We start from the raw sequence: 22,623 nt of genomic DNA, 5'->3' as shown, positions 1-22,623 counted from the left end.
TCTGCTTCTCAAACAGCAAATTATACAAAAAGTTGTTAAGAATTGGGGAAAGCCCACAGTCGTGTAGTTTGTCGGAAAGAACATCGACACAAACTGAATCAAAAGCACCCTTAATATCCAAAAACACTGAGCCCATTTGCTGCTTTTGAGCAAAGGCAAGCTGAATTTCTGAAGAAAGCAACGCAAGACAGTCGTTCGTACCTTTGCCTCTGCGGAAACCAAACTGTGTGTCTGACAACATGCCATTCGATTCAACCCATTTGTCCAGTCGAAAGAGAATCATCTTCTCCAACAGCTTCCGTAGACAAGACAACATCGCGATTGGACGGTACGAATTATGATCCGACGCGGGTTTCCCGGGTTTTTGAACAGCTATCACCCTCACTTGTCTCCAATCATCCGGAACGATGTTGTTATCCAGGAACTGATTGAACAAGTTCAACAAGCGCCTCTTAGCGACGTCGGGGAGGTTTTTAAGCAAGTTGAACTTGATTCGATCCATTCCTGGAGCGGAATTGTTACATGAAAGAAGAGCAAGTGAGAATTCAATCATTGAAAACGGCCTATCCATGTCGTCCCTATCGTCGGAAACATCACGAATTATTCGCTCCACGGGCACGGAATCTGGACAAACTTTTTTTGCGAACTTGAGGATCCATCGAGGAGAGCTTTCTCGATCCTCGTTGACCGACGACGCGTTACGCATTCTTCTACCGACGTTCCAAAGAGTTCTCATCGAAGTCTCGCGCGACAAACCCTCGACGAACCGACGCCAGTAACCGCTTTTCTTCGCCTTGATCAAGTTCTTGAACTTGCTTTCAAGGGAAGCGAACCGCTTGAAGTTTTCGACCGAACCGCGTTTCCGAAACTCTTTGAACGCCGCGGATTTCTCGCGATATATTTCTGTACACTCACTATCCCACCACGGATTGGGGGGTTTCCTGCGAACCGACGGACCTGGCACTGGTCGACGTTGTGCCTGACGCGCACTACTGATGATCAGTTCAGATAGAAACTGATACTCTTCCCGCGGTGGAAGGACTTCTACCGATTGTTCACCGTCGATAATTGCTTCTGCGTACTTCTCCCAGTCAATGTGCTTGGTGAGATCGTAGGCGATGTCGATAGATGGAGGTTGATGTGACCCATTGGAAATAGAAACAACAATCGGCAGATGATCACTACCATGAGGATCCTGGATAACCTTCCATGTACACTCCAGCGATAGTGAGCTCGAACAGATTGAGAGGTCTAATCGGCTGTTTCTAGGGCTGCCATCTTGAGCTGGAGGTGCCACTCGTGTAACTTCTCCGGTATTCAAAATTGTCATGTTGAAGTCATCGCAGAGGTCATATATCAACGTTGAACGGCTGTCATCGTACAGTTCCCCCCAGCCTGTACCATGGGAGTTGAAATCTCCCATGAGCAGCCGAGGCTCGGGCATAACCGAGCAGATGTGGGCGAGATCCCTGCGAAATATTGCAGTTCTCGGTGGAAGATATATGGAGGCAACACTGAGGGTTTTACCTCGGATAGTCACCTCACATGCGACGGCTTCAATGCCTGTCATCGGATGAAAATCGACTCTGTAAAATGAGTGCTGCTTCTTGATCCCTAGAAGCACCCCTCCGTAAGAGTCGGATCGATCAAGGCGAATGATATTATAATCGGGAAAAGGTAAGGTTACATCAGGTGTCAGCCATGTTTCGGATAGTGCAAAAACATCGCATTGTAAATTGTAAACTAAAAATTTAAAAACGTCTAATTTCGGTGTAATACTACGACAGTTCCAGTGTAGAACCGAAATCGTATCTTCGACCTCGGTGGTTAAATTAGCCATCGAAAGATACGATTGTCGCAAGGAGGGGCATTTTAGAAGCCAACTGCTTCAAAAGAGGGGTCACGCAAGGAAGAAGTCCTTTTACAATGTTCTTCACGGAGTCTGAAGCATTGAAGAAGCTGAGGATGATGTCTACAATGCCAGAGAGCGTAAACAATGGCGCACCCTGAGGTTGCTCCTGGTGCTCCGAATGCTGTCTTTCCGGTTGAGAATTCGAAAAACGTGGGACATCTGGGATTTTAGATGTTCCCGGGAGTGATGGAAAGTCTCGTTCGTCCTGGATTTTGAATCCCGGAGGGGAACGTTTTGTGGCTTTCTTACCACTCTTCAAATTTGTCATGGTGGGTTGGGGGTCGCTGCTAGGCAGATTCCGAGGTTTTTTGGTGGGTCTCTGGAGCCTCATCCGTTTCCTCGTTTCACCCTTGAAAACAAAGGGAACCCCGTCCCCGACCTCAGAGTCAGAGCCCTGATCATCGAGAGATAAAGACGAGTAGATGTTACGGGATTCAACGGTCGGGGCAGCTTTTTTCAGCATTTCGGCGTAGCTTCGCCGTGATCGCTGCTGCAACGATCGTTTTTGATGTTTTTTCTGCTGTATGTACCTTGGGCAATCAATCAGATCATGTGGACGGTCGCTGCCACAATAAACACACTTGGGCGGCGTTTTACACGCACCGTCCACATGTCTCTCCCCGCATGTTGCACAGCGAGGTTTATTGCTGCAGTACTGGGCGGTGTGGCCCAGCTGCTTGCAATTGATGCAATTCATTACCTTCGGTACATACAGCCTCACAGGTAGCCGAAGTTTGCCAATCACCAGCAGATCTGGTAATGCAGATCCGGAGAAGGTCACAGAAAATTCTTCAGATGGTGTGTAAACCTTCTTCTCGCCCTCCTGGGATACCGAATGCAGTTGCCGGCAATCCAGTATCTGGACAGGAGGAAGAGAAGGGTTATGGAAACGACCACAGCCTTGCATGATCGTTTCGCAGGTCAAAGATGCGTCGGCGACCTTCCCCGAAATCTCTATCGACGCGCTTGGTAGGTAAACGAAGTACTCAAGTGTAAACAACTCGCAGGCCACAATCTCATTAGCGTGTTTTCGGTCGCCTACTGTCACCCGAAGCTTAGCTGTACCGACCATGTCAATGGAGACAACGGAAGAATACCGCTTAGTCAGATCCTTGCTGATTTGAACGGTGTTCAAACGTTTGCCTTTGGGTCGGAAGAAAACAACATATGGCCCGCCAAAGTCGGGAGGGTAGGCCTTGAGGCGGGGGGACGTCGAAACAGATTTACTGTTGGTGTCCATTGCAGAAGCACCAGGGTGAAGGGAGACAAAGGGATTAGCATTTACATCGCCTTGTTGGCTCGAGCAGTCCGATGCCAATAACGAAGCTTCGTTGATGCGGTACGATGTTCCCCCGCCATCATCATCATCGCCCATTGTGGTAGCTAACTACCACCACGGGTCACTCAAAAATCTTAAACTACCACTATCACAGGGACGAGAAATAATCAAAAAACAAGGGACAAAATTAACGCTACAGGAAAAGTGAGAAAAAACTGCTTATGTACCAAATTAAATCTAATCAAAGAGTCAGTGGAGAGGGGGGAACAACGAGAGGTAACTTTATGTACTTATCTTTGTGCACTCTGTTTAGCCACAGGCTCGACGACGACAGGTCCAAGCGATCGGATGGCCCGCACAGGGAGGAAGCGAGCTGCTGCTGAGCGCCCGACGCTGCGCTGGTGTGCGGCGGTTGAACGCTCTCTGCTCTTCTCTCGGTGGGCTGCTGCTGTCGACGACGATGAGCTTGGGTACTCACTGGAAGAAGCCGATCACGGCCGCGCGAGCGGCGCGGTGTGCGGGGGGTGCTGCACTGATGTGCTCGATAATCGGTCAATGCGCCACGTGATAAAATGAAAACGTGAACTTTACTCAAACTAAACGAACTTTTGCGGCAAAAATTGTGGCCTAGCCAACCGCACGCGTCCCACTAGGGATTTTCACTTCAACACTTGATCACTCGGAAAACTAGCACTGGAAAAAGCCACCGAACTGGATAGTATCGGGAGACAAACCGGACGAACGAAAAGTTGCGACTGTCTCGCACGAACGCTCGCCAAAGAGTGTAAGGTCACGTTATAATATTGGTATTGTTATATTTCTTTTTATTATTTACACCTGTGTCAATAAATATTACTGTTGTGGGTGGGGAGTCTCAAAGGGTACTTTAATATCCTCGGTGTGATCGGTCGTCTCGCGTCTTAATGGCTTCGTTCGAGTGATTTAGTTAGTTATCCGGAGTGATTGAAAAGATTGATTACTACACATACGGTTTACAATTTTCATAAAATTGAGACAACATTCTGCAGATCACGAGTCGTATTTTCTCCTCTCAACAAACATTTTCGCTTTACAAGAGTGGAACAAACTATCGTTAAGCAAATTTTAGCTTAAGAAACTGTTATTCTGCTAGCTCTGCATACAGCGACTAAGTAGTGATCCGAATCTATAATCGCGCTGCGATATGTGCGGACATTGGTTATATCCGAGAAGAATTTGCCGTCGATTAGAACGTGGTTAATCGGTTTTCTGTTTGATGGTCGGGTGATCTCCAGGTGGCTTTAAGGACAGACTTGTTAGGATCCCAAAATGGCCGCCACAATAATGGCCGACTTTGGGACCTACTCACGATTTCGAGCGCCAGCGCACCTCATCTTCTTATTTTAAGTTTATTACAAGTGAGCAAGAACAGAATAATAAAATGCACTGTTGTTGGAAACTCACTTCTTGAGATTTGTGCGTTTGAAGTTCTGATGCACTGTTGAAGCGGGATTTCAAGACGTTTGTCCTTAAGGATATCTTTGCGGGGGAAGAAGGTGCTTCGAACTACCATACCACGGGAGGCTGCAAAGCTTACGCATCGCTGGCCGTTATTATTCGATACGGCGTGCAGGCTGTTTCCCCCGATTACCGGTCTATACATTTCCTCCCTTCCTACCTGCGCGTTCATGTCGCCGACAACGATTTTCACGTCACTCAGCGAGCAACCATCGTATGTTTGCTCTAACTGCGCATAGAACGCTTCTTTCTCGTCATCAGGTCTGTGCATCCTAGCTTAATCACTCAGATCCTGATGATCTGAGTCAGCCGTAACAAGATTGCGCCCGTTTGATTTGTACACGGCGACTGACAGCTCCACCCGGCGGCTGCAAAACAGTTTTAGCCAAGGTGCAAATCATACGTTCATTCTCGCATCAGCTAGCTCAGCAGCCACACGTGGAAAGTAAAAGCTAAGTCTTGGTTTGCTACCGCGGAAGCGAATTTAGTTGCGAAAAAGTCGATTTTGATTTTTCTTGTCTTTTGGATGCCAGTGGTGAAAGTGTAAATATTGTATCATAGTTACGGTTTTTTTTAATACTCCATTAGTTTTAAGTTTCTCCAGTTTATTAGCTTAAGTGGTGTTGGTTAGAATTAAGTGTTAGTGTACATATTAAGTAAAAGAGAAAAAGTAGTGTAAGTTGTGGATGAACTGTGATGTGAATGATGAAATAGAAATCGAGGACATCTCGATTTCGGAAGGTAAGACTATTGATGAGCGAAATAAAAGGAAATTACATGACAAACACGACGTAGAACCGAAGCGACTGCTAACAGAAATGGGACGCAAAAAAGAAAATGGTGGTAACACAACAGGATTGGACATGAACACGGATGACAACATGGCGGATGACGGAAGTATTATGAACACGACACAACAAACACGAACACAAAAACAGATCAAGTACACGATGAAAGATCTCACACAGACACAGCAAACGAATGTGACACAGACACAGAAACAGGATAACGGTGACACACAAGACAGCAGATTGAAGAGAGACAAAAACAAAAATGCAAATGATGGATTGAATCTAGGAAAATGGGAGAAAAACAACGTACATACAGTGTTTTTCATTGAACGACAAAACAAGGACGATAAATCGATTCACCCAATGTTGCTGGCGAAAATTCTACACAATGTTGGAATTAAGCAATACAAAGAGCTCAAAAGTGCAGGATATGGAAGATTCAGAATTACGTTTAACAAACCCAAGGATGCCGAAGTATTGCTTAATTCCACATTGCTGAAAGAAAACTTCAAATTCAACATCTACATTCCAAACATGCTAAAACAGACAATAGGAGTTGTTCGTAACGTACCACCTACAATCACAGACGACGAAATAGTTAACAACATTCAGGCAGGAAAGAAAAAAGTAACAAAAGTTGAAAGGATCTGCAAGATGAAGAGGGTAGACAACAACAATGTACTAGTACCGACATACACCATCAAAATTTATGTTGAAGGTCAGGAGCTACCAGATGAGGTCGCGATTTACGGAATAGTAGCAAAAGTTGATTTCTACATTTTCCCGGTCAAACTATGTGTAAGATGTTGGAGGTTCGGACACAGAATTAAGACGTGTAGGAGTTCAAAGCCGAGGTGCGTAGTATGCGGGTTGGATCACGAAAGCAATGAGTGCTGGGATGCTCCAACTTGCGTTAACTGCAGGGGTAGTCACAGAGCAAATGATAGGAAGTGTCCCGAAAGAGTAAGACAAGATATGATCCTACAAGTTATGGCTAGAGAGAAACTAACGTTTGCTGAGGCAAACATGAAATTTCCCCGAAACAGATCAGTGCAAGACAGGCTTCAACCAGCAATCAATTCACTACAGGAGTTCCCAACACTACCGTCGAGTTCAGGAGGCCCAAGTCGAGACAGACAAACGCAGAATAACACAGTAAACAACCAACAAAGCATAAATACAAACCACGATACAAACACACACCAAAACACAAACATCGAGGAAATAGTAACGCGCGTCAAAACAGAACTGATTAAACAACTCAACTTGGACACAATAATGGACAAAATTAAAGCAATACAGGAAACAGTAACTAACAACACCCAACTAAAACAATCTGGTAAGAAATCAAAGGATGCACAAACACTACTAACTGAAATAATGAATGAAATAAAATCAATCGCAAATCCGGAAGTAACATTTACATCAAAAGTAACACAATTAAATAACCCAAAACCACAGCAAAATGGACAGGTACCGGAATCTCAAATTCATACAACATAACATAACCAGCATAAGACCCCTGGAAACCCGGAAAATTTTAAATCACTTTCTTAATAAAAACAACATAGATATCGCAATCTTGCAAGAAATATGGATAAAACCCAATGAAGATTATAAATTCCCTGGTTACAATTTTACTAAATCACTCAGAATAAATGGTTATGGAGGAGTTGGAATTCTAATTAAAAATGAAATAAAATATGAAGAAGTTAAACTACCAAAACTTGAACCTATAGAAGCAATAGCAATAAAAACCCTAAATACGAAAACAGAAATAATAATAATCTCAATCTACATACCCCCTGTACCAATAAACAATAATGACATTAAAGAACCATTGAAAAAACTCTTAGATACAATAGAAAACTGGAACAAAACTACTATTTTAGCAGGCGACTTTAACGCACACAATAAAATATGGAATAACAAACAAACAGACTGTGCAAGAGGAAAACTTCTATCGAGCTTAATAGACATGACAAACCTAATAATTCTTAACGATGGATCACCCACATTAATCAAAACACCAAACACGGTACCGTCCACTATTGATTTAACATTAGTTACACCAGATATTGCAGCAAAAATAGAATGGAAAGTAATTGACGATGAAATAGCAAGTAATCACAAAATAATAACCCTTGAAATCCAAAACACTGCTAAAAACTTCACAATAAACAGAGAAATCCTTAATAAGAAAAAAGCAATAGAAAACATAAACAGCATAAATCCGGATGAAATAGAAAATCAATTTTTACTTATACCTAACTTTAAAGAACAAATTAAAAAAGCAAAATACAAACCCAAGAAGATAAACCAACAACCAAAACCCTGGTGGAATGATGAAATAAATAATTTATATCAAACTAAAAACAAACACTTAATAGAATACTTCCGAAATCAAACATATGAAAATTTTATAAAATTCAAAAAATCTAAAGCAAAATTAAAACAAATAATACGAAGAGAATCTCGAAAAAGCTGGAACAAACTAATAGAAACAATAAACCCGGAAATGGATCAAAGAAATTTATGGAACACAGTCAGAAGAATTAGTGGTGGTTTTCCAAGTAAAAATAATATACAATTACTGAACGACGCAAAAATGTCAGAAGAATTCATGAAGGTAAATTTTCCAGAAATAATAACAGAATTAGATTTCACACCCATATCAACCGAAGACAGAATAACTATTACACATAACGAAGTTTTGCAACTAATTCACTCAAAAAAAGATCATTCAACACCAGGAGTAGATGAAATTTCATTTTATATCCTAAAAAATCTAAACCCATCATTATTCAGTAAAATAGTAGAATTACTTAACATTGTAGTGAACAACGGTAACATTCCGGACGATTGGAGAGATATTAAAATAATACCTATTTTAAAACCCTCAAAAAACGCAAATAATATCAACTCATACAGACCTCTAGCAATGCTTTGTGTAATTCTAAAAATAATAAACTTCATTATTAAAAAACATCTTAATACTTATTTGGAAGCTAACAATATCATACCAGATTATTCCTTTGGATTTAAAAAGAAGACTTCAGCGATAAACTGTGTGAATACATTAATTTCTCACGTACATAAAGCAAAAAGAGAAGGTAATGTAGTTGTTGCTACCTTTTTAGATCTCACGAAAGCATTTGATAACGTAAATGTCAATACACTGCTCAAGCGACTATCAGATATCAATGTCCCAAGTGTTATTGTTAATTGGATTTATTACTATTTGAGTAAAAGAAATACAAAACTAATTCTTAATGACGGTAGTATTATAGCATCAACAACAAATAAGGGTATACCTCAAGGTTGTCCCCTTTCACCAATCTTATTTAATGTATATACAACAGAACTACATAATTTAACTGAAGACGATAAAATTTTATTTCAATTTGCTGATGATTTCACTGTCATGATAATAGCCAAAAACTTACAAATAGCCACAGAAAAAATGAACTCCTTTTTAGCGGAAATAGTTGAAAAACTCAATAATCTAGGTATGATTGTTAACTCCGATAAATGTGCCACTATAATTTTTACTAATAAATTTCATCCTAACACAAATATTCACATAAATAACAGTCCTATAGAAATAAAAGCTTTCCATAAATTTTTAGGTATCCAAATTGATCACAAACTAAACTATAAAACACATATTAATACAACAGTTGTTAAAGCCAAAAAGAAAATTAATGTTTTGAAAATGATAGGAAAACGAAAGAATGGAGCTCACCCGGAAACAATGTTAAAAGTAGCAAAAGCTATAGTTCAACCACATTTAGATTACGGATTATCAATAATAGCTAAAGCATCAAAAACGACATTTGCTAAACTTGAAACGGTACAACATTTATATATAAGAACGAGTATGCGATATTTGAGATCGACACCTAATCACGTGATATTAGCAGAAAGTGGAATCTTGCCTTTGAAAGAACGAGCTGAGTACTTAACATTAAAAGAAATAGTTAAATTATTGTACTACCAGAATACTCCGTTGTTTGAATATTTACAATATTTTATTATGTCAGACGAGTTACCTAAACATTGTTCTTATTTAGAAAGGATCGCATCAATTAACAATTTTCATTTAATTCAATTGGGAAGCAAATTACCTTATGAAAGTACAACTAAATTAAAAATAGAAACAGAAGTAGATAACTTGAACAAAAAACAAACATCCATAGCCATACAAAAACAGAAAACACTAGAGTTAATTTCACAGAAATACAAAAATGATTACAAAATTTACACGGATGGCTCCAAAATAGACGGTAAGACAGGATATGGGATATATGACAGTAAAGAGAAAACGTCTTATAGTGGAAGATTAAAAACACAATACACAATAATGAATGCAGAAATATTCGCGATTTTAAAAGCTGTAGAATACCTAAAAACAAAAAATGTACAAACTGCTGTAATTTTAACGGACTCTAAAAGCGCAACCCTTCTTATAAAATATAATACTACAAATGATAACTTCTTAGTAGGAAAATTAATAAAAGAAATCAATGATTCTCAGCTAGAACGTTTAACAATTCAATGGATACCAGGACACTCAGGGTTAGTAGGTAATGATAGAGCTGATTTAGCAGCAAAACTTGGAACAGATAGACAACAGATAGAAAACACTCCTTTAACCAAAGATGATTTGATTTTAAATTTGAAAATTGAGACTAGATGTTATTGGAATCAAAGATACAAAAGTATATCAGAAGAAAAGGGAATTTATCATTATAAAATAGAACAAGATGTTAGAAACAGGCCATGGTTTTCAGAAATTAAACTTCCTACACACCACACAATTACAATAAATAGATTAAGGACTGGACATTTAGCGACAAAAGACAGACTAAACAACTGGGGACTAATACCTAACGATAAGTGTGATCACTGTAACATCAGAGAAGACATCATCCACATTTTACACTATTGCGCTAAATTTGATAACATTCGAAATAAATACCCGGTATTACAAAACAGAGAAGATATTGTAAGTATTCTAGCTAACACTGACTTCAAAAAAATTAAACAAATAGCACAATTTATTGGAGAAACAGGAATTAATGTTTGAGTTTCTACTGATTCGTGGAAAGGAAAAACTTTCTTTAAATTTTATTCTATGATTTGACATTTACATAAACACCCGGCACTAAAATGAGGAGGAAAATAAGTTGACATCGGTCGAAAGTTACGCTATAGTGACGCCTTGTAGTCACACATACAAGACTTGGTTGTTATGGACCATCAAAGGTCTGCGCCAAAAGCGAGAAAGGAAAAAAAAAAAAAAAAAAAAAAAAAAAATCATACGTGCGCGGTCTGGCGCGATCTGAGGCTGCGCGTTTCGAACGCAGCTTGCTGAGAATCTAAGATAAGCGCGACAATATTTATATCTGTTGATATATCAACGGTGATGAAATCGAGGCGGTTGAAGAATTCGTGTACAGCTTCCGCTCGATAACTGGGCTTTGATGACAGTTCAGTTAGCGAGCGCCGCTCGATAACTGGACTAAGCTTCCGGGGCCGGAGGCTATTGTTATAATTTCTTTTGTTTATGGATTTGCAAAATGTGAGGTTAGATTTCGTTTATTTTTGACAGATAACTGCTTTTTAACTGAACTTTGGCCCAGTTATCGAGCGCCCGGTTAAAAAGCAGCCAGTTATCGAGCGGATGCTGTACTTGAGCTCACTGGTGACCGCCGACAACGACACCAGCACTGCCTATGATCGCATAACTGGCCCCTATGAATAGGAAACCCAGCAAATACGGGACTGATATGCGATCATAGGGGTCGTACATAAACTACGTCACGCTTTTAGGGGGGAGGGGGGTTTTGCAGAACGTGACGACTCTTACAAAACATATTGAGGCCCCATTCAAAAAGTGTGACATAGGGGGGAGGGGGGGTTGAAAAAGGTCGATTTTTGCGTGACATAATTTGTGTATCACCCCATAGGCAAAGCAGAGAAATTCAGAGGCGCATTGTGGCAGGAAATCGTGCTTACTTTGAACCCCGCAGAACTCTACGATCGAATAAAGTTCGCCGTAACACGAAGTTATCTATTTACAAAACACTGATTAGACCGGTAGTCTTCTATGGGCACGAAACATGGACCCTACGTGCAGAGGACCAACGCGCCCTTGGAGTTTTCGAACGGAAGGTGTTGCGTACCACATACGGTGGAGTGCAGATGAAAGGCGGGACTTGGAGAAGGCGAATGAACCACGAGCTGCATCAGCTGCTGAGAGAACCAACCATCGTCCATACCGCGAAAATCGGGAGGCTACGGTGGGCGGGTCACGTCATCAGGATGTCGGATAGCAACCCGACTAAAATGGTTCTCGAGAGTCATCCGACCGGTACAAGAAGACGTGGAGCGCAGCGAGCTAGGTGGGTCGACCAAGTTGAGGACGATGACCCTACGCAGAGTGTGGAATTGGAGACAAACTGCCATGGACCGAGTGGAATGGAGACGGCTACTATGTACAGCAGAGCCCAGCCCGGCCTGAGCCTGATCCGTAAGGTAACCATCCTGCAGATCACCATAAATATCCAATAGGTACCTTCCCAGTCAACACACGATCGCATATGATGTTAGATAGGATGCAAAAGTGGAGGCGATATACGCACACTTTTCACGCGGTTAAATGGAAGCAGGTTCGCATATGGCCTCCACTTTAGCATTCTATTCAACATCATATAGGTAAGACTTTGTGTTAGCCGTGTTAGCTGTGTTTGCAAAAAATATACCCTATCACCCCATGCATGCGAAGTGTGGCACCCCTACTAAATGATAAATAAAAATTTGTAGCATAAAAATCGAAACAGATAAAAATTACAACCATTCAAATCAACCGGAAATGGCAAAGTTTGGAATGTTATTGCTTCGGATCCGCTTCTCTAGCTAGGATGCCTCTGATTCGTTTTGTTCCAATCCAATATGTACAATGTAAGGTGGTGCCACGACCAAAATCTCGGCGAGCAATAGCGCAGAATGAGACATTAAATTTATGGAAATTGCGAAAGAAAACATTTTCATTTTTCACTTTTGACTGCATAGCTAAAAAGGATGAAATTGAATTCGGAAATCGACATACGGGATGGGTACTGCGAAATGGGGAAAACATCCTTTTGCATATAAAACAAACCAAATGATCCATAAACAAATGCGCAACGATTCATAAAAAATATCATTTCATGGGGTCTTGTAAGCAATTTTATTGCTCTTTTCGCATAAACTATGGATCGTATTGCACTTTTGTATGGATCATTACTGCTTTTTTAGGGATTTTCAGTTCAATTCTGTGGAACATGCGAATATATGTTATGGATCGTTTCGTATTTGTTTAAGGATCGTTTTTGTGGTTTTACTGGTACAAAAAAAGTGCTGCCCTGCGAAATGTCTATAAAACTCAAAGACAGTTCGACTGCCTGCCATACAAAGAAAGTTTGAAGGAATATAATAAAAATCGAAGATAGGCACTGGAATAGGTACTTTGAAAGATTCCTCACGATTTTACACGCTTGAGTAATGTATGCAACAAATTAGAGGGGTGATCGTTTGTCTGGAATCAGTTTTCCAACTTTGTGGTTCTACTTCACGACATTTTCGCACCCTCTTTCTATTCGGGGAGATGGTAAGGTCGATACACGTACCACATTTTTTTTCTTCCGCTCTTCGGTTTTTACGATGGGGGATATTTCCGACATTTCAAGTTCGCCAAATAAATACCTTGAAGCAGCATGACGTGTCACAGTGTCACAGGTGTTTATAGCCACATGCTGCCACGGTGAAGCAACCGAAGAAAAGCTTTACCCTATTTGCGAAAATGAAGTCTTTACTGTGGTATCAGGAGTATGCCTGCTGCTTACGCTCCCCGCTTCGTATCATCGAATGAAATGATATTTGATGTGCAATAGAGATAAAATAACCAATCCATCGAGCAAAATTGCATACATTTATATGCACCCTTCAGAATCTGTGCTTCTGCTTCATATGAATTTATGTGATCTTTTCCAATGGAGTGAGCAGACTCTCACCAGTGGCGATAAAGGCATTTTTGATGGCACACCATTGATTTTCTATGCTTTCACCTTTCGGAATATCCACAGCTCGGCTCTCCAGCTACTCGATGAAGGATCTTTTCACCTTAGTGCGTGTGTTGAACCGGTGCCCGATGTTATCCTGTCGATGGATCCTAGCAATGCGCAGCCGGATTTCGCCGTTTAGGAGGTAATGATCGTACATAACGTTGGCTTTACGTTTGATTTTCTGTAACGCCATCACGGGAAACTCGTGTCACTTTGTGCACTGATCAATGGTGAAACAGCGATTCCACAATCATAATGTCCTTGTAGTCTAGTCTACACATAAACAGCCATTCATTGAAAGGTGGTGGTGCTGGTTGGTGCGAATGGTTTGTGTGGAACCAACATTCGCACGTTGAAGTAGCGATATCACCTTTCGGAATCTTATCCACGACAGTATTCAGTTGGGTGTAGAAGTACTCTTTGTCTTGCATTTCGGCAACATCAGTTCGGCGCGTAACATTGGATCATGATAAGGTTTCGAGGTTTGAACCCGCGCCCAGTGCTGAAAAAATCATTTCGTCACATCTCAGTTCAACCACCTACAGCTCATTTTAAAAGCTGAACCTGAGAATATGGTATATGAAAAAATTGTGCGGCTAGACCAGTTCTGCAAGAAAGTCACGGAAAAACCGCTATTTTTCGAATATTTAGGGTAAATGTCACGGACTACCTTCAAAAAATGCAAATGATATTCACGGTGAATATCAATTGGCATTTTTCAAAGATAGTCCGTGACATTTACCTTAAATAGGGTATCGCGCCACTTGGGCGGTGGCTTCTATATTCGTCTGTTTTCCACTATAACTCAGTCAATTTTGAACAAATTGACTTGAAATGTTGTACACGGGTAGACACTATACCTATCTCACCACATTCCAAAAGTTGTGTCAATTGGTTCAAATTTGACTGAGTTACAGTGGAAAACAGACGAATATAGAAGCCACCGCACAAGTGGCGCGATTCCCTATTTGAAAAATAGTGGTTTTTCCATGACTTTCTTGCAGAACTGGTCTAGCCGCACAAGTTTTTCATATATCATATTCTCAGGTTCAGCTTCTAAAATGAGCTGTAGGTGGTTGAATTTAGATATGACGAAATGAAATTTTCAGCACTGCCCGCGCCTGCATGTGACGGCGTACGCCCTTTGCTATTACGTCGGCTTCGACCTGTCATAGAACCTCAGAAGAGTTTGATGACCAGTCCAGAACGGAGAAACTGTATCGGAAAAACGTTTCATGATGAAAAGTTTCTATCTCAGCTAAACAAGCATAACAAAACAATGCTTTCTTTCAAATACGACAACTCAAGCAGACCGTCTTACCGAAAATAATCCTATCAATAGATTTTTATTTCTATACAGATTCAGATTTCAAAATTCAGACTACCGTCGCTATCTACTCCGAGCTTACTCTAAAAAACAACTAAACTGTAACGCTGTTCGGAAAATATTGAATTGTTCAGATGATTCCTACTAGTACTACAAAATCGAAACATACAAACGGATTTATATTTCGACTTGAAAGCTTTATACAAACTGGTGAGAAATGTGATAAAAGTAGAAGATTCTCCGTAAACTACTTTGCACTATACGTTATTCTTTAGTTTTGTTACGGCTAAACGTTTGCAATCGGGCATGTGTGCTTCGTTACGCAGGCGGTAGAATTGTAAAATCTTGCAAATCCTCTTGCCGCACTAACCGGAGTGATCGTTCGTTGGTCAGATGCAGCACCGAATAGAATGCTAACGATTTGGAAATATTTTCGCTCATCGACTTCGACAGGATGTGGGGTAGTTCTCGGAAAATTTCGGTAAATGTGGCTTTTCCCTCGGAAAAACTGACATTGCTGCTACTGCCAGCAGGCGCTTCGGCAGGGCATTGGCTAGTGCGCTCTTGGATGAGCCTCCAGCAACACGATTTCAGCTGCTTCATGTCCACCACCTTCGCCGTTTTCGCGTACGCAATATTGATTTTCATTACCTGGGGATGATAATAAAATTGATAAGCTATGCGAATACAACACTTGAAATACGCTCTTACCCTATCCGGTGCTCCTTGGAATTCTGTAGGTATGAAGTCAAGGCTGGTGTTGAGCGGTTGACCTGTTCCGCCGCCTCCATCCTCTCCTGCTGCGATATCGTCAAAGTTTTGATGATCGTCGCCCGATCCTCCAGCGAAGTCTGGCACCGGATCTGCTTCGGGATCGATTTCATCGTTCTGATGAGGAAGAAAAAAAAATGAATTCAATTGAAGTTTATAAAACAGCTTTTTTACTGTAACACAAACAACTCCAAACAGTCCAAAGTAACCATTTATAGCTAATTATTGTACGATTTTGGACCGCATGGAGGTTCAACCCTACTTCAATTTAAGTAAATGGCCAAGTTATTAGGCTCAGTTTCAGCATAGTGCTGACTTTGAGAGTTATATTTCCTGGCTTTGGACTTTGGGGATCGCTGTAATAAATAGCACTTAAGAATTAGCGATGCACTCACCATAACTCGACTGCAGTAGTTCTGATCGACGGGATTGCTGTAGTCGTACTCATCGACTGGTACATCCGGTTCCGGGGCCGCGTCAAATTCCTGCAGTTTCATGCCCCGGGCAAATTTATTCACATCGAAACGATTCCGTTCCAGGTGGAAATCCGTAGGCAACTTCAACTTTTTGGAGTCCCACTTTTTACAGATTAAACTTTTCAGGTGGGTTATGTTTTTCACCGGGCGATTCGGGTTGTAACCGGGGAACAACTCTTCCGCCACGCTGATCATGTCGTCTAGAACGTCAACCTCGAACCGTTTTTTCTTCCGAGTTACTTTCTGTTTTGTTTTACCATCTGCATCCGTTGTTCCGAGAGTGTGTCGCATCGACATGCTGCGTGGATTCTTTGACCGTTTGAACTTCCAATGGGAAGGACCAGCCCAGAATTGTGAGATGTTATCCAGAGCACGATAGGAGTACTCAAGGTTCACCGAGGAGGAATCGATTGGACGCATGTCTTCAATGAGGACGGTTTTCCGTTTGAGACCTCGACAGTTTTGAAGCGCAATCTGGTCTTCATCGTTGAACTCGTCATCATGTTCCGGTCCGCCCATCGCGTCCGCAGAAGCGTAATCGATAATGTAAGCATCGCCAACAGGAACCGGTTCCACTTCCGCATCAATGTCGAACTGGACATCCAACGCGGAACGGTTCATGGCAAGTGGTTCCGCCTGGCCATCTCGGAGTTGCACGTCGTCAGTGTCTTTCATTTTATCTTCTTCGTCGTCTTCATCCTCAGCGGGAGTATCCGTTATCACGTATCCGGCCAGCCTCTGGTGGAGTTTATTTGTCCTGAGAACCCCGTAGAGCGTGGTTGATGTCTTCTCGCAATCGTTGTAGTCTTCTTCCTCTTCGCAGTTCAACTCAGGTGACTCCGAATCGTCCCAAAAGGGATAATCCATTCGCAGTCGCAATTCGGCATTCTCCGTAGGAACTAGGTTTTGCATCAGCCGACTGGTACTATTAACATCACCGACTACTGAGTTAAGTTTAGCGAAAAACGGATCTGTAAACGGGTTGGTATCCAACGGGGCATTGATGCTATCCTTGTTCTTCGTAATTGTACTGACCACCTTCCGGGCCCGCTTCTTTTTCGCTTTGGGTTCTTGCGTAGCTTTGTCCGCTCCACCAGCTGCCACACTGACATCGTTTTCCTTGTCAGCGCCCTCGTCCTCATCTTCATCTTCGCGATTGTTGTCCATTGCACGGGCAGCTGTAGAAATATATTTATTTTAAAATTATTGAAATTAGAAAGTTTTTACTAATTGCATAATGTCTTCAAAATTTCAGGAAATAAATGTTTGATGTTTATTTGGATATACAAAATAGGTATGTTTGGCAAAAGAATAATCTTACGGCTTTGTGCAGCGAGCCGACATGACCCGAGCATGGGACCCTCTGGACGAATCAACGTGAGGTTATCGAAAAGTGGAAACAGCATTTTGACGAACACCTGAATAGTGCAAAGAACGCAGGCACTTGATCCTCAGGCAACGGAAGAAATTACTACGTTTGCATAACGGACGATGGAAACCAACCAAATAACTCGCCGAGTGAAGTAAAGGATACCATTTCACAGCTTAAGAACTATAAGATTGTTGGACTCATCAAGATGGGCCCGAAATGCCATAAAACGTAGGACATGATCTGTCAGGATCTTGGAAACTAAACAGTTAATGAACTGCCGTGTGCAGCATAGTTGTCCCATGTTACTTTTTGGCGATTTTGACTTTTTATCATCAAAAGGTCTATTTTCGCATATACTTTCAGAATCTACTCTCGATTAGTATACTTTGTTCAGAAACTCCATGAAAACAACATCAAGTCAATTTGTCCCATGTTCAGTTTTGTCATCATAAGTTGTCCCATGTTCCATTTTGCAGCATATGCAGTCCCATGTTCAATTTTGCAGCATAAGCTGTCCCATGTTCATTTATTTTTTCTCAAAAGCTATATCATGTTCAGTTTATACGCATAAAAAGCTGTCCGAGCATCTCTGAGGAAATCCTGAACACTTGTCCGTAGAAATGGAAACAATGCTGAAACTTAAAACGCGTTTTTCTCAGTTTGCTGTTTTGGAACATGGGACAACTATGCTGCACACGGCAGTGAAGGAGTAGAAGGTAGAGATAACTCGCTCTACATACAGGAAAGGCGATATGCTAGAGTATGAGAACTTTGGAACGATCGCCATTTTGAATGCCGACTACAGTATTATTAACATTGGTACAACTGGCGTTTTCGTGATAAACTGTATACAAAAGCAGCGGAAGCTTCAGAACTCCTAACAAAGCCTTCCCCGGTGAAGCTGATCATGTTAGAGCAACATTTCTATGGACAGATCGGAAGGCGAAGTCTCTCTGGACGTTGGAATGATGGAATGATGAGTGTTTTGACATATTCCGGAATAAAGAGACGGTTCACAATATGTGAAAGGGCCTTGAAATTACCTACGCGAAGGGTCTGCTACCAATGTGGTATGCTACAAGTCTTTCCCAGAACTGTGGATACGGCTTTGGAAAACATTAGTTAAAATTACCGTAAAGAGAGATTGCTAGTAGAGGAATCCAAGATGTCTGTTCGGGAGAAAGGTTCCTGTGGTGTTCAAAGCAAAGACTAAAAAGTCTTTGTTCGAAGTGCTGCGTTTGTCGGAGGAGGAAGCAAGAAGCCTGTGGAGTTTTTCGGTAAATTACTCCATCACGGGAAACAAGGACATATGATGAAAAAGGTCGCTTCGCGAAGCACGTACGTAAGGTCACTGCTACTGTTAGAAATAAGTCGGTTTCGTTAAAGGTCAAGTTTCGTAGCCGATTCCGGGTGTACCTAGCGATCAACTAGTGAACAGTATGTCCATACTGTGATTGTAGGCAGCCAGTCAGGAAGCTTGGAAGTTGGACTCTGTGATTCCTATGTCTCTTGCCAGTAATGCAGAGAACTCTACGATTTTACTGATGAAAGAGCTGAACCGGATACACTCAGACGTTTGCGGACAAACATTTTTTTTTTCGACGTGGAAAGCATCAAGCAATATTGTTGCTTTCATCGATGATTACAGCCACTTTCCATGTGATGAAAAAGAAGTATGAAGTTATGATGCGATAGTGACTGGCTAGTATGAGAAACGGATCAACAAAATAATTGTAGATTAACCCTTTGGAGCCGGAGGGGTCAATATGACCCCGGCGATGAAACCGAGCATAACAAACGTATTCGAGCCCAGCGGGGTTGCGGCAGCAGTGACGAAATTATCCGGCTCCAAAGGGTTAAGGAAGGGAATAGTGCTTGAAGCAACTAAGTGCGTATTACAGGCGAAAAGGAATATAATCAACCGCTGCATAACGGTATTGCCAGAGATTGACTCGTATACTTATTGAAGGTGAGAGCAATGCCGATTAACTCAAATATGCAGAAATACATGTGCTCCAAAGCGGTGGTGCTTACTAGTTGAGTATTTTAAGATGCAAGGCGTTTGCAGGGGTGCCTGGTTAAATGAGGAACAAGCTGGACAACAAATGTCGGGAGGCCGTGAAGATTGGCCTTGCATTAAAGTGACCAGACGTCCCGCGTTTCGCGGGACAGTCCCGCGTTTTGGCCAAGTGTCCCGCGACAAATTATGTCCCGCGTTTGTCTAAAATCGTATAAATGTCCCACGTTTGAAAAAAATCAACAAGCATACACAACATTGAAGTCACTTCAAATGGTACGACAGTCAAACAGGGTTTCTCCAGAGTACAAATCACATCTTACATCTTAACAACTTCCAATCGTGAAGATTAGGGGTTACCAGTGAATCAATATTCAACCATCGCGCAACAATAATGACAATGTCGCAACCTGTATTTGTTGCGACAAAACAACACATGCGACATAAGTTTGTCCCAACTTGAAAAAAATGGGATCAACATCGTACACCACGAGTTTGGAGATTTTTAAGCCTTGCATTGCGATTTTCGAACGGTAACTTCGAGTCAGTAAACACTGCAACTCTGATGAAGCTCTATCATCAAACAGTTTCGACTTTGGATTAGTAATAATTGATTATTCACAAGTTGAAAAGTACGCAACAAATTCAGCTTCCGTTTTGTCTGCAACAAAAAAAATTCGAGATCATGTCATTATCTGTTACCAGTAGGGATAAAGAGTAATCGTCGCACCTTCTTTGTTGCTTGTTTTGTGCCTCTTTTGTCTGACAATTCTCTTCACTGGGGGTTACAGAAGGACTAGGTGATTAGTCTTGATACTTGCATACAACAACAGTTGCAAATATTTAAAATGTTGTTTTTTTGTGTCTAGCAATAGCAGTTGTAGATTTTTTTCAATATTCTTTAGAGCAAAAATTCAATAATGTGGGTGATTTTCAATCACAATCAGTATTACACAGTATGGTGAAGGAAATAGAGTGAAACGAGTACAATTTCAAAAGTAGAAGACGAAATTAACAGTCGAAACACGTTCGTAATTGAATTACGTCCGATAATTACAAACATGCACCAGAGATATTCGTTACGCAAGTGAAATTGAACAGATAAAAAAGATGGGTAGAAGCTTTCAGGCACTTCGAGGATCTTAGCATTCCATTTTATGTATTTATCTTCATTAACAAGATTTTTAACACACTTGACTTTCATCCCTAAGGAAGAACCCTCACTTTGAGAGTTTGTCAGACGTGGGATTCGATCCCAGGTTTGTGGCACGATAGTCAAGTGTTCTAACCAAAACGCCAGATCTGCTCCACCGTTAAAAAAGTTGTTAAAATGCTCGTGAATAAAGTTTGGACCGTATCCTTGAAACTAATAGGATTAAACACCCAATAAACAACAAATTACCTCCTGAAAAAATATAATTGAGTGTTTCAATTGAAAGCATGTTTGAAGACTTCAAAAATAATATTTATCAATGTTTTTCATAAACTGTTTCAATAACAGAAATCCTGTCCATCTGTCCATAAACTACGTCTATCTGTCCATCTGTCCATAAACTACGTCTATCTGTCCATCTGTCCATAAACTACGAAGACCCGAAAGGTGATGAGAGGGGAGGGGGTGTTGCAGGTCTAGGCTTCGACCAGACTTTAGCGAAAATTTTGTGGATAAAAATTTACGAAGGGTCGCCAAAAATGAGTACGTCAAACTATACATGAATTCATGATTTTATCTTACTATGCATCTTTCCAAATTTATGTCCCGCGTTGGAGCTCTGATCATATGGTCACTTAACCTTGCAACCAACGGCTATCGACTCTGGGATAAAACATCGAAGAAGGTCTCCGTTGCCAGTGATACCAAATTTGACGAGAATTCATTACTAGGTGGAAATTTGCGTATACGGGAGCGCAAGCTCCTAGGTAAGTTTTTCAACTTTCATACTTAATTCAGTTCAGAGCAATATCTGCAAAATTCTCAGATCCCCCGTAAACATATAATGACATCAGATCGTGAGCAATTACAAAAGAAGTGGGGGAAGGAAATACTGTACGGCAAATGGCAAGACTGGTCGTCAAAAGATTCTTGCAAAAATCCGGATTTGACTACCGCCAAACGTACTGCCTATGATCGCATAATTGTCCCATATGAATAGGAAACTTAGCAACTGATGTGCGGTCATAGGCAGCCTATGCTCCCTAGACTGGCCCAAATACAAAAATGTCGTAAAATTCCACGGGGCTCCCCCTAGAATCGTGCCTTTACAACAATTTGTGAAAGATTCAGCTCAATCGGTTGAAAACTAAACTGGCGCAAATGCATTGAAGGTTTGTATGGGATGTTCAGTCCAGCGATAAGGAAATAATTTCTTCGAAGAAAATAAATAATCTTCCTTTGCTCACCAGTAAGAAAATTATCTTTTCTTCTATGAAAATGTACGCCAGAATTCGGATACTGGTATGCAAAGGAGCGAAACCATTGTCACGTGGTCGCATATACTCCTAGTCTGCGTGGATGATATCGACATAAAGCTGTTACACGCGAGGTAAGAAGATGGATTGCGACAGCGAATCGAATCTTTTTCGATTGTTAAGGAAGACAAAACTCGCGTTGTACAAGACTCTGATTCTTTCGATTGCTTTATACGGCCATGAAACGTAGACGTTGAGCAAAGAGCCTTTGGAATCTTCGAACGTGCTGCAACTCACATAAGTACAACGATGACGACCACGCCTGAATTATGACTACGATTGCACAGCGACGAAAGTATCACAACAACCCGATGAAGAACACCCACAACATTTACTGAAACTGTCAAGGAATATGCTTAAGAAACACAATCACGCTTAAGTATATTGTTCGATTTAGGGCCGATTTCTTCACCCTGGCTTAAGCGTTAAGCCAGGTTTAACTGTATGGGTAAGCCTGGCTTACCGGTTAAGCCGAGGTTAAGAAATCGGCCCTTAATGCAATTTAATTTCCCAAGGGAGAAACTCTCTCTTTTTGTTTTTTTTTTTTTTTTTAAAAGGAAGGTCTAAAAAAGTGTGACAGAATGTGCAATGAGCCATTTTACGA

General features: G+C 41.2%; 1 protein-coding gene across 1 annotated transcript; it reads right to left on the bottom strand.

Annotated features, from left to right (window-relative positions):
* Window positions 1-14,904: 14,904 nt before the first annotated feature.
* LOC109401544 (condensin complex subunit 2) lies at window positions 14,905-17,674 on the bottom strand. Its single transcript, XM_062859827.1, has 3 exons — window positions 16,081-17,674; window positions 15,626-15,802; window positions 14,905-15,565 (listed from the first exon to the last, which is right to left on the bottom strand). The coding sequence occupies exons 1-3, from the start codon at window positions 17,326-17,328 to the stop codon at window positions 15,233-15,235; spliced, it is 1,758 nt and encodes a 585-aa protein (XP_062715811.1). The 5' UTR covers window positions 17,329-17,674; the 3' UTR covers window positions 14,905-15,232.
* Window positions 17,675-22,623: the final 4,949 nt, after the last annotated feature.

The sequence above is a fragment of the Aedes albopictus genome, chromosome 3 (genome assembly GCF_035046485.1).
Source record: "Aedes albopictus strain Foshan chromosome 3, AalbF5, whole genome shotgun sequence".
In the NCBI taxonomy this organism is placed as follows: domain Eukaryota; kingdom Metazoa; phylum Arthropoda; class Insecta; order Diptera; family Culicidae; genus Aedes; species Aedes albopictus.
Note: the sequence above shows the minus strand (reverse complement) of the source record. Positions and strands in the feature narration are given on the sequence as shown.

Bases quoted from the DNA above. Each gene is read 5' to 3' on its own strand.
- LOC109401544 (XM_062859827.1), bottom strand. From the start codon at position 17,328: ATGGACAACAATCGCGAAGATGAAGATGAGGACGAGGGCGCTGACAAG. The intron at 15,803-16,080 runs GTGAGTGCATCG...CTTCCTCATCAG, and splicing joins ACTACTGCAGTCGAGTTATG to AACGATGAAATCGATCCCGA. The intron at 15,566-15,625 runs GTAAGAGCGTAT...TATCATCCCCAG, and splicing joins TCCAAGGAGCACCGGATAGG to GTAATGAAAATCAATATTGC.